Genomic DNA, 12527 nt, shown 5'->3' with positions numbered 1-12527 from the left:
CAAGACTCTTATATCCGGAAAGTGTAAAGCCGCGGAAGTTTCATGGAGGTGAGGTTGAAATAAGAGCCGGCCTGCGGGGTCCAAACAAGTAAACTCTGGACGTCGCACGTTCCCCTTCTCCTTGGACCTTGCCACATTATCATGCTGGTGGAGACATGCTTCGGGGCTGTTCTGGGTGTTCTCGGCGCGGCGGCAAGGTCCCCACTTTCCTCCGCGTGGTGTCTGGGGCGAGGGGCCGAGTTGGGTTTTTCTCCAGGCCGGTCGCTGCTTTGCAGAGATTTTCGTGCCATGTTCATCACAGGGATGGAGCGGGCGATGAGGCGGTCGAAAGATGGTATGGCATCTGTAAGATTAAATTGGTGTACGTCTGTAAGGTATGGACGCTTCCAGGGCATGATTTCATCCTCCGCGGTTTGTTTATGCTCCCTGCAACCTACTGTGGCGTCCGTCTTCAAGATGTCAAGCCTCGTCGGTCCTTAAATCCGTTCCCCGGGCCAAATCTATTGCACTCCATGAACGGTTATCAACCCTAACCGGCGAAATTGTTATCCATGAAAGAGAGGACAGCAGCCAGAGCAACACAATTCCTCCCGCATTCCAACCCCCTTCCTCAAACTCCCATCTTTCCCCCATCCAATCCAAACATGCCATCATCTCCCCAGCAGCAGCAGCAACCCCCAATTCGGGTGCTGCGTGAGTTTGAGCAAGATACTTGCATCCGCGCTAGCGCCGCCTTACGCCGCCGCCCCGCCCCGCCCCATCTGATTCGCCGCGCCAACCACACTCACCCGCCACGAACCTCTCTCCGACCTCAAGCCCATCCATGTAAGCTCAACGCAGCTGCCAACATCCCGTTGGTCGTTAAGCTTAGTCGCGGAGCTCGTCGCTAGCAGCAAATAAGAAAAACTTGCTCAATTGGCGGCTGAGATTGGCTCACCTTCCCGTTACAGCGTCTCTCCCAGTGAAGCAGGCATGCGAGCCCGGTCTAGACGTGTTGCCGAACCCAGCAGAGATGGCACGCTGCCATAGGTCTGCTCTTTCGTTTCGTTGTGGCGTTCTTTCCTGCGCAGGTTTCTCGCAGCTGGCCAGCCCGACTTCTTGTCTGCCAACCACATCCCAAAGGGCAGCAACAGCTCCCATCCTTGCCGTGCCTACCTTACCTTTCCCAATGGGAAGGATAAGCTAAAACATTTTAGAGCGAAATCTGCATGCTCGCTCCTCTGCGGGGGTTACAACACATGCAAACAAGCAGCTAGGTAATGTTGGAAGGGTATATATAACCGCGAGTGCCTCTGCCTCTCGGTGTGGCATCGCACACTCTCGAATCCCCAGTCTTGGCAAGATCTTGTCCCATCAACCGACCCGCTGAACAAACTTAACCTTCACCATCCCCACACGCAGATCAGCAGGACCCAAAAACAAAAAATGGCCCCCAAGACCCTCCTCCTCGCCCTCGGTGCCGCAAACCTGGCCGCCGCGCACTTCGGCCTCGCCTACCCCTCCTGGAGAGCCGACACCCTCAAGGGCACGAACGAGACTGGATATTCGCAGTGGTTGTACCCATGTACGTTTCCTCACCCAGCTCCAACCCACTCCCCCCTCTCCTCCCATTCCTTTCCTTCCATCAAAACGCGCTTCCTTCGTATCCCGCAGTCCTAACACATCCCAAAGGCGCCGGCGTCCCCTACGGCACCGGCAACGTCACTGACTGGCCCCTCGACGGCGGCTCCCTCGAGCTCGACCTGCACCACGACTGGACCTACGTCTTCATCAACCTCGGCATCGAGGCCGACGGCAACGTGACCACGCACAACATCACGCTGACCCCGCAGTTCTGGAACGCCACCGGCAGCGGCGTGCTCTGCGTCGAGAAGCTCAACCTCACGACGCCCGCGAAGGAGGGGCAGAAGGGGAGTATCCAGGTGGTGACGGTGGGCGACGCCGGGGCTGGCCTTTACAACGTGAGCTATCCTCTGTTTTCCACATTTCCCCTGGGTTCTGGTGCTCTTGGAACTGGAGAAATGGGAGGGGGGGAGCTTAAGCTGACGATGGGAAATAGTGCGCCGACATCCGCTTCACGGCTAACGCGACCACGCTCCCCTTGGACCAGTGCAAGACGGAGGGCGTGGAGGTGTACACCGTCAAGGAGCAGAGCGCCAACGGCACCGTCGAGGAGGGCAGCGGCAGCGGGAACAGCAGCGGCAACTCGACCTCCGGCGGCGGCGGCAGCAGTGGCGCAGCGGGACGTAGTTCTCACGCGGTTGCGCTGACGTCCATCGTCGGTCTGAGCATGGCCTTCGTGTTTGGGATGAGTTTGTAAGGATGTGATGCGACGGGTAGGGGGACAGATTGTGACGTGAAGGGGGGACATCACGAGAGAGCATGAGAAATGTGTTGTGTTGTGTTATATGCGTGGGCGTGTGCGTGACGACCCTTTCTAATGTACATGAGTTGTATGCCTTGATACCAGCCCCTCCATCCATCCGCCCACCGTGGATGAAAATAAAAACAAGGAGGAAATATCCTAATGATGCAATATGCTGGTTGTATATGGTATATGAGATGTGCGCAACAGTGTATGATGCAGAAAAATGCAAGTCTGGTTCACGTCAACGACGACAAGACCATGTAAAGACAACAACGACTTACTCGATGCAAAAACCAACAAAGAAATGAAAACAAATGCCCAACATCAGTGGTATCTCTCGCAAAACATCCATCTCGTCAAACAAAAAAACACAGGTATTAAATCCAATGCAAAACCAAACCTCACATCATCACCTCTTGACAGCGCTCTGCTCCACAAGGAACAGCTCCCTCATCACGCGCGCCATCGTAATCCGCTGGCTCGGCAGCGGGATCAACATATCACTCACCAGCCTCTCCAGCCTGTCGCGCGGGTACAGCTTCTCCCTCGCCTGCGCGACCTCGCTCAGCCAGATGTACATCATATCCACCGCCGCGCACGGCGGCCGCGTGCCCATCGGCGGCGGCGCCATCGTGCGGTTCACGTCCGCGATCATCCAGTACAGCGGGCGCCCGCCCATCTGCGCGCCGCCGGCGCCCTTGCGGCTGCGCGCGTCCGGGAACGGGATCTTGCCCAGCACGTACAGCATCGTCACCCCCAGCGCCCACACGTCCGACGGCGGCCCGCGGAGTTTCTTGCCGATGAACTCGGGCGGGATGTAGTACGGCGTGCCGCCCGTGGTCACCGGCCCCGAGGTGTGCGTGGAGAGGCCAAAGTCGCAGAGGACGGCGCCGCGGGAGGGCGAGTAGAGGATGTTGGCGGGCTTGATGTCGTTGTGCACGAGGGACTTGCTGTGCAGGTAGTGCAGCGCGCCGGCGATGTCGCGCAGGATGGCGAAGGCGTCGGCGCGGGTGCCGGTGAAGGAGTGATCCAGATGATTGCGCCAGACGCCCTTGGCGGCGAGGTCTTTCGCGTCGACGTGCTCCATGTAGAGGGAGAGGTACCGCGCGTCGCCGCCGTAGAGCTTGACGATGGACTCGTGGCGCAGGTCGTCCTGGGACTGGTACTCGCGCAGCCACATGTCGGCCTGGCGGATGACGTTGCGCTCGTTGTTGTCTTGCGGTTTGGCGGTGGGGTTGGCCGCGGAAGGGGCGGAGCGGGTCTTGAGGACCTTGACGGTGACGATGCCGTCGGGCACGTTGGAGTGCTCGGCGGTGAAGACGGAGGAGAGCGCCGTCGAGGCGATCTGGTCGCGCTTGGTGACGGTGTACTCGTCGATCTCGCAGCCGCCGGGGATGGCGACGGTCTCGCGGGACTGCATGTCGAGCAGGGCGTGGCCGTTGGCGGGGACGAGCGCGCTGCTTGTGCCGGTGGTTGTTGTGGTTTTAGCTTCCGTGGGGAGGGGGAAGACGAGGGGTTTCGCGGCCGGGCGGAGGAACATGATGACGCCGTCTTCTTCGTCGGCGGTGCGCGGCTTCTTCTCGGTGCGCGCGGGGTCGGCGCCGGCGTCGAGGGTGAAGGAGCGCTTGCCGGAGGCGTTGAGGGCGTCTGAGCCGGAGCCGGAATCTGGCTCCGATCTGAGGTCAGAGTCTTGTCTGAAGAACGCCGGGCGCTTCGCCAGCACTCTAAAGTCCAGGACCGACGTCTCGCGCACGTTGATGCGCCATGTGCCCGGCGAGAGCGCCTTTGGCGTCCCGGGGTTGACCGTCCACCCGCAGCTCGAGGGGCCGTCGGATATCCTGGTCAGCGAGATGGGCACTTCCGAGCGGTTCAGCAGGATCTGGTTGTCGCTCGCGGGGTCGTAGTACAGCTCGCACCAAAGCGGCGGGCGGGGCGTGTTGTCATCATCCAGACGTTCCGGCGGGATGCGCACGGAGAACTTGATGTCCTTGGAGGTCTGGGTGACGGCGAGGACCTTGTGCTGCGGCTCCTGCTCGGAGGCGACCTCGGCGCGCAGGGCGAGCCATTGGCAGTTGTAGTTGCCCGGGCTGACGGAGCGGCTGCGGGTGAGGGGCCTCACGAGGATGCGGATGCCCTGCTTGTGGTGGTGCTCCTCGACGCGGAGCTGGTCGAGCGGGACGGCGTCGGGCTGCGGCAGGTCGAGGGGCTCATCGACGCGGATGCTGCCCAGGCGCCGGTCGATCTCGGTCTGGGAGAAGGGTTCCGTCTTTTCCTCCGAGGGCTCCTCCGAGCCAAGGGCCCGGCGGCGGTCGCCCATGAGAGACGGGGGAGAGGGGAGGGGTGGGTGGTGATTGGGAGGAGGACGACGATGGCGGCGGAGGCTCTAGCCGTCGTCGTGGTCCATGCGTTGCGCGCGGATGGCGGGATGCGGTTACAATAGACTCGGAGGGGACTCACTCAGTCGCACACGGACTGTGGACGGGTTGGAGCGAGGGGAGTTTGCCTGCGTGCGTGTGTGCAGTGGCGGCAAAGGCAAGCAAGGTAAGGTGGGTTAGGTAGTGTAGGAATGGCCGGGATGGGATTGGATTGAGAGTGAGTAAGATGTGGTCTGTCCGGGGATAGTCGGCCAGGCAGACGGGCTGAGGCTTGGTAAGGCGGTTGCGCAAGCAGGGTGAGCGTTGTGAGATTTGATGTCGTCTTCGTCTTCTTCTGTTGCGGAGAACTGGGATCAGACCGTGGGTTCCGTGGCGCTTTCGTTGGGTCTGAGAGGAGTTGCGATGATGCGGGAGGATGAATGAGGAAAGGGAAAAGAAAAAAGGCGAGGGGAGTAAAAGAGAGAGACAGTGGATTTGAGGCACAAATGCAGGAACAGCACGGAATTAAGAGCCGCCAGGGCACAGCCAACAATGAGGGCGCGAGGAGAGGCAGGTCGGCGGAGAGCAGCAGAGACTGGACGTCAGATGAACAGATGGACAGATGAGCCCAAAGTCAACCACCGGGAAACCAGCGACAAGTCAGTGACTGACTGACTGACTGATGGACTGAGTGATGGGTGGGATTGGGGCAGACAGTAGACTGGGGGGATGAACGGGAACGGTGTGTGCAACGGGGACGGAACGGGGAGGGACCTTGGGACCTTATGGAGGGCCTGCTGATGGAGTCTCAGCCTCAAGTAGTTTTAATCGGCCGATACGCAGCAGGTACAGAGTAGAGCAGAGAGTGACTGACGGAGAGTCCTGACCAGCAGAGAGCTACTAACCGATGGGCACGGTGAGATTGTGGTGGGTTGCGCAAGTCAGTAGGATGGCACAGCAGTCTTGAATGTTTCTGTTTCGTCTCCCGATGGCCGGGGAACAAGAGACAGATATGCTCTGTGTAGAGAGTGTGTTCGGTGCTCAGAATGAGATCTGGCACAGATGTGTTGAGAGAGAAAAGCTGCAGCTCTCAGTGCAGTTGTGGAAGAAAAAGAGTCATCGAACCCTGTGGAAGAACAGACACGGGTGCCTGGCCTTGGGTACTTTCTTGGAGAGAGGGGGGAAAGGACGGATGCCAACTGGATGAAATGGGCTGAACTGCTGCAGGATGGTTAGAGGGGAATAGCGTCTGTTGCTCTCATTCGAGATCTCGCAGTGCGCTTCAGCCCTGGTCGATGGGTCAAGTACCCTGATGTGCATCTTCCGTGTGGAGTGACTTTGGCATGGGCAGAGCGACATGACTTCGGGGCGTCAGATAGGCAAAATGGCAGCTGTGCTGACGGTGCCCACCCACAATCAGCGCCTCTCCAACGGCCTCACGGATGGAGATGAGAGGGCTCCAACTCTGAGATCAGAGAGCATGCTAATACGGCGTAAGCACTGGCAGCCGGGACGAGGGATAGTTGGTCTGCAGGTCTGCAGTGCCGGACGGTTCCCTGGCAGTTGACCAGAGCCTGACACAGGTTCGATATGGAGGCAAAGTCACTTGACTTTGGTGTCTTTCGTTTCTTCACGGGTCGGCATCCGTGTGGGAAGAGGTGGAAACACAGAGACAACGGGCCGTCGTGACTGGGACAGCCGTGAAGGAGAGTTGTCTTTATGAAGAGAGTGTCTGTCTGTCGGAGGATTCAACGGTGGTATCAATCAGGCTGGGCGGGTGTGTGAGATCTAGGCGAAGACAATGACGAACAGTTGAACTGCGATGAATCCAGATGAGCGTTGGATGAGCGTCGATGAGTGAGAATGAGCCAACGGCCAGCATTGCCAGCCTGGGTGTGCTAAAAGAGTCATGCGGCATGATTGGCTCGTCTGGCGAGAATGATGACTAAGCATCCTTCCATCCTTCCTTCCGGTCGATGTCTTTCCTTCCTCTTTCCCTTTCTTTCTTCGTCTTCAGGCCCTGTTCAATGCCAATTCGGGCTGCGCTTCAGGCTCTCTCAGCCTGCAGCCGGCGACTTCCACCGCTGGAAAAGTCCGAAAAGCCTGGCCTGGCCGGGCAGTCACCCATCACCAGTCAGTCACCTCACCCGTTCCTGCCTGCTCCCAATGGAAAAAAAGTCGTCTCGTGGCTTCGATGGGTGGAGACACTTTGACACTTGCAGCCAATAGCGCAGCCTCCCATTGGTTGTTGGTCAAACGCCATGCCACCCTGCATACCGCCCCCCTCCTCCCATTGGTTCATCGTTAGATACCCGCAAGTCTGACTGGGCCCCATTGGCTCGCTAAGGTGGCGGAGCCTGAGATTGCAGGGCTAAGCTGCACCATTGTGGCTCTCGTGTCCCGATTCTGGGAGGCGCGACAGGGGTGCCTGCGCCTGTGTAGAGCCCCCCGCTAGCCCCAACATGGCGCTAGCGCTGCCTGGCCCTGCCCGTTTCCGTCATTTCTGCATTCCTCTCCGGCTGCACGTGACTTTTTCGCGATGTTTTGAGTCGGCCTGATGTTCGTCCGACTCTGGCTTCACCACATTGCGTCCCGGCACCCCCCCGACCAACTCATTCCCGCACTCCTCGGTGTCTCCACGCACTGAAACTGTCCATTGTCATCACCATCGAGCCCAGTCAAATCCAGCACAACCTGCGCCTGCGCTCCTCGACCCAAATCGACACTCTCCCGATAAACCGCCAAAATGATTCCCATCACCCGTACTCTCATCTAGATGCCTCTCATGTCGTCCGAAAAAGCCCACAATAAACAAAGTACACCAAACCGAAGCCCACGGCCTCCCCCCGACTCTTCACCCCATCACCCTCCGCCCTCCTAACCACCTCTGCATCAACCCCCCGACTCCGACTCGCCCTCTCTACGCGAATCGATCTTGATCTCCTTCCGCCATTACGCCACAGTAACATGGACGAACCGTGTCAATCATGGCCTTTCTGGAAGTTTGGGATGAAGAGAGATGACCTCTCCACCAAGCTGCAAGACCAATACAACACCATCCCCTCTAGCATCCAGGACCCCGACGCCTTCCACCACGATGTCTACGAAATCTCCCGCCTCGCCGATACCGCCGACGAATTCCACCGTCTCATGCGCGATCGCAAGGAACAGCGCCTGAAGGAGCTCAACGCGTCGCTTGACCTCGCTGCAGTCGAGATCATCGCCAACCCCAAGCTCGTCGGCACCGCTCAGTGGTCCCACGCCCTGCAGCTCTTTCGCTCGCGCTCCCTCGACTCCCTCGTCCGCCTCTTCTCCAGCTACCTCCCCAACGACTACCCCACCCATCAGGGCTACTACTCGGCCTCGTCTACCGGCTCTTCGTTCAGCGACCGGTGCAGCGTCCGCACGGCGAGCACGAACCTGAGCAGCCTCGACGAGGACGGCGGTCCTACCTTCTTTCACGACGATGACGACAAAAAGCCTGTTATGACGCATGAACACTTGTCTATTTCCACCTCCATCTCGTCTTCTGCTATTACTACGGAGCTCCCTCCCTCCCCTCGCTCCATGACCATGCTGTCCGAAACCTCTGCATCCTCCCCCATCGACATCGACCACGATGAATACGTCCTCCACAACCTCACTCCCGCGCGAACATTATCGTTCTCAGGATCAGAGTCCGGCAGATTCGCAGGAAGGGTCCTGCAGTGTCTCGACGACGACGAGGAAGATACCTCCCAGTCCGAAGACCCCGACTCCCTGACGACGTCGGTCTCCGATCTCGAGAACCGTTCGACGCGCGAGTCCACCGTGGAGGAGGAGCAACAACCCGACTACCATTACTACCCGGAACACGCGGTCGACGACGAAGACGACTGCGACGATGAGTTCCCCACCACCCAATTACCCTTCGACGTCTTCGACGACGACGTGATGGAGTCCTCAGAGACCCCGACGCCGAAGCCGGAGACGTCCTCCATGCCACCCGCGGCGTCTTACCTCGACAGCAAAACATACTCTTCGCTTCGCTCGATACCCACATCTTCTTTTCGCAGTTCCTCACCAAAGATACCCCACCACCGCCGTCGTGACGCCAGCCCGGCAAAGACCAGCAGCAGTAGTAGCAGCACCATGATGAGTAGCAGGCGGAGTCCTGAAGAGGCGTCGAGCCGCATCCAGAAGCCGCAGCCCGACGCGATGCGCGGGGCGCGGGCCTTGGCGGCAAAAGGGCGCAGGAGAGGTCTGGACTGAGAGAGTCATATCAAGTGCAGGGCGGCCTGCAGCGGCGTCGCTGTATATATATGCCCTTCACCAAGTGTACATACCCACACTGTATCATGAGCTCGTAAATTTCCGTTTTCCGTTTTTTACATGACTTCGTCTCCTGGCCTTGCTTCGGTATAAACTGATCATATGCGCAGCGCACAACTAACATGACTGTTTCGCATTTCTTTCGTTTTAGGGTGACCTAGGTATTCATATTAATATTACCAGCACAGCATCGCCCAGCCGATGCCGCACCGTATCCCGCGATCCGTTTGCGACGTCGCGTGCGCGCAACGTGCTATCCGTGACGGCGGGTTCGGGACGTTCGGGGCGACTGACCGTGTCAGGTGAGTTTGGTGGCTCAGCGTGTGGGTTATGTTTGTACCTCTGCCTTGGTTTGGTGGTGTCGAGTGACCTGCCCGTGAGGCTCGTGAGGCTAGTGTCTTAAGGAAGGGGTATGACGTCAGAAGAGGAAAGAGGGATTAGTACCTTTGAGTGGTTAAGGGGAGATACAGTTTGGGATGTGGTTTGGTAGTGGAGGTTGCTATTTTTGGACGTTTAGGGCTGAAGGTGAGGTTGTTGTGAGTTCGCGATGTTTGGTGCCAAGTGGTGGTGATGTTAAGTCGATGTGTGCGATATCCATACTTCGCCGTTGAATATGACGAGGCTATGATAGATCAAACAAGTCTTTTCAATACTCGAGTGAAGCGCAATCTTCTGAGTATACTGTTTGGAGAGGGGGGTGAGGTTGTCGCGACGTCACGACGCCGCCTCGGTAGGTGTACGCGATTCTCAAGTCGGTGTGTACGATGAATTTCCTTGTACATTATAATGAATGAGACGGTGAATACAAGATAGCCGCTATTTTAAATTTGAACCATGAGCGAAAGGCATTTTCCCTGCATGTTTTGTCGCAGTGATCTTCACAGTGGTCTTCGCCAGTCAACAAGCCGTTGATAGCCACCGGCAGTACATGCGTTCCTCAATCACGCTTCCTCCTATCGGCTGAGAACCACGTCATACGCAGTCTGGAAGCCCAGCCTTCCTTCTTTCTGTCACGCCTTCCCTCCTGCTTTCCTTCCTCAAGGTCTGGGATTAAAGGCTTTCGCTGGACGTTGATGGTGAGCGGAAGATCGTGATAAAAGCTGGGTTTGGGCGTCTCACATGCTCCATCCATCTCAAGACGAACACCACACTGAAGGCCACAAGTGCAGTCGGAATCGCTATTATAACCGGCCAGTGCCAATGTGGGTTCGATGCTAAAGCGTCAATGTTCATGCCGAAGACACTCTGATGATACCATTAGTGGATCATGTTATCGAAGAACAAGGGAGGAACAACTGTCTTACCGCAACGAACATGAGCGGTAGGAAGATAAACTATCAAGCGAATTATCAGCACGAGGAAGAGAAGTTAGGCGGAAGGCTTACCGTAATCCAGCTGAGGCGCTTCATGCTCATATTGTTTGATCTTGACAACTGAGCTTCTGCAATTGAAGTGAGGTTGAACTCCTTCTCGTGTTTAGTCTAGGCTCGTCAAAGAGTGGAGAAGGAGTTTTACAGACCAGCTGAATGAGACTCTGAGACATCTCTTTCATTGCCCTGATTTCTACCTCATGAAAGGTCTGTAACTTTTCCACTTCCGCACTAAATGCATTCACGTCTGACTCTTCTGAATCTTGGGTGTCCTCGGAAACTGTTCGTTCGGTTGCCATTTCATGAGGTGTGATCGATTTCCAAAGATGTTGTCGAAATTCCTTTAACTCGGAAAGTTGCTTCCTACAGGTTTGCTCAATTTCATCCCAAAGTAGGGAATCTTTTAACAAGGCCTGAATAAGGTCGCTATTCAACCCCAGCGCCTTAAGTAAAGCCATTCGCTGCAACAAGTTAGTGTACTGCCGCTCATCTGCCAAGACTTTACATGCCATTTTTGATAAGTGGCTTTGTGCCGATTTAAACGTTTCCTTCCACTCGTTTTGTAATTCCTCCATTAGTGGGACGAGAAGTGTAGACGCACGAGGCGGCACCTGTGCATATTCAGACGTGGTGAAGAAGACTTTGGGCTCCCAAAATGTCTCTGAATTGTTGGTTTTTTCGCTTTTCGTCATGATCCACAAGAGCCCGTGGGTCTTTAGGGTGTCTTGAATTTCCGGAATGGAGTAGAAATTGGAACCGAACATTGCTTTCGAAGAAGCCAGTGTGACGGAATTGGTGGTAAAACGACATTCAACAAAACCTTGACGTATTAGCACATTGAAGCTGCTGACACTTGGTACCTACAATGACCTGTGGAAAGCTGAGACAGACGGGGCTGTTCTGTCTATGGTCCAGGCATGGGCCCTCCATTTTGGTAAGAGAGGATCATCTCGCCTTTCCCACAAACAACAACGATACCCACTATGTCTGTGCAACTTTAGGGGTGTTCCATTCGCAAGAAAGCTGCGGGAAAATGTCAGCAACAGAGCATCATTCAGTGCATTCAAAGAAAACGTACAATATTCGCTTGGATTCGTTGAACATAAAGTTTTGGCTTCCTTTGGACATCAAGCTGTCATAGCTAGTCATGTGCCAGAGAGGCTGCGACGAAGGTCTTCTGTCGATGCCTTTCTGATTGCTGGAACAGGGTCGAAACACAACTCGAGATTGACGTCGCCTCCGCCAAAACAATTTCTCCACTCAGACGTTTTTATCGAAGCCAGAAAGGCCGTACTTTTTGGGAGAAGGAGGTTTGCAATTTCATGCTGTCGTTCGCGGACAGCAATTTGAAGGGGATAAAAGCCATTATCGTCCTGTCTGTCTGCACGAGCACCCTCGGCGAGAAGCCTCATCACAATCTCCTTCGTACCATGCATCGATGCAGTATGAAGGGCAGTTCCGTAGTAGCCCCCTTCTGCATTGACGTCTGCCCCTTGACTAAGGACCCATGCCACAACGTTTGTACTTCCTCCTATGATAGCAGCTTGAAGTGCATTTTCCGAATGGCTTTTCTGAGCAGCAACCACTAGAGCCATCTTATACTGGCGCGACAAGTCAGCCTCTCCCTCTTTGTCGAGGAGCTCCATTGCTCTCTCGCTTATCCCCATCAATACACTTCAGTGGAGTCTTCCTTGGGTATCTTCTTTATAACCGAGGCTTGTGTGATCTTCCGAGGACCGGAAAGAAGAGCGAGCCATTGAGTTGACTTGGAAGAAGACTTACCCGGGAGGATTCAACGGATGTTAAATGGAGGGATTGACGCCGGCGAGATGACTATGTTTCCTTCTTTAATCATCGCGATGTACGACAAATATCGGACATCTAGCCTAAATGCGTCCGAGATGTTCTAGGTTATGGGGAAATCTCCTTTATCGATAACTACTGAAGAGTGTCCTGCTCTCAACCGGCAGCTACCAATTGAGTTGTTGTTGGTACATGAGTTTTTTACCAGGAGGGGGGGAAGCATGAGAGCATTTAAAAAAGGAAAACAAAAAGGGCAGGCTGTGGTTGATATGCAAAGTATTTTTGTTCTGTGTGTCCTGAATGGTCTCGGCCGGGCATTTA

The 12527-nt window shown here is 56.0% G+C and overlaps 3 protein-coding genes across 3 annotated transcripts; 2 read left to right on the top strand and 1 right to left on the bottom strand.

The window, feature by feature from the left end:
- Window positions 1-1425: 1425 nt before the first annotated feature.
- COL26b_004891 (uncharacterized protein) lies at window positions 1426-2320 on the top strand (the record flags this gene model as incomplete). The annotated part of the gene is made up of 3 exons (XM_053177753.1): window positions 1426-1564; window positions 1672-1961; window positions 2060-2320. 3 exons carry the CDS (start codon window positions 1426-1428, stop codon window positions 2318-2320), a joined length of 690 nt encoding a protein of 229 aa, XP_053038275.1.
- A 457-nt stretch (window positions 2321-2777) lies between these two features.
- Window positions 2778-4685, bottom strand: COL26b_004890 (uncharacterized protein; the record flags this gene model as incomplete). Its single annotated transcript, XM_053177752.1, has 1 exon — window positions 2778-4685. The coding sequence occupies one exon, from the start codon at window positions 4683-4685 to the stop codon at window positions 2778-2780; it is 1908 nt and encodes a 635-aa protein (XP_053038274.1).
- A 3004-nt stretch (window positions 4686-7689) lies between these two features.
- COL26b_004889 (uncharacterized protein) lies at window positions 7690-8973 on the top strand (the record flags this gene model as incomplete). Its single annotated transcript, XM_053177751.1, has 1 exon — window positions 7690-8973. The coding sequence occupies one exon, from the start codon at window positions 7690-7692 to the stop codon at window positions 8971-8973; it is 1284 nt and encodes a 427-aa protein (XP_053038273.1).
- Window positions 8974-12527: the final 3554 nt, after the last annotated feature.

Source organism: Colletotrichum chrysophilum (assembly GCF_026319265.1).
Source record: "Colletotrichum chrysophilum strain AFK26 chromosome Unknown scaffold_31, whole genome shotgun sequence".
NCBI lineage: Eukaryota > Fungi > Ascomycota > Sordariomycetes > Glomerellales > Glomerellaceae > Colletotrichum > Colletotrichum chrysophilum.
The sequence above is the reverse complement of the archived record's forward strand: the minus strand, read 5'-3'. Positions and strand labels throughout refer to the sequence as shown.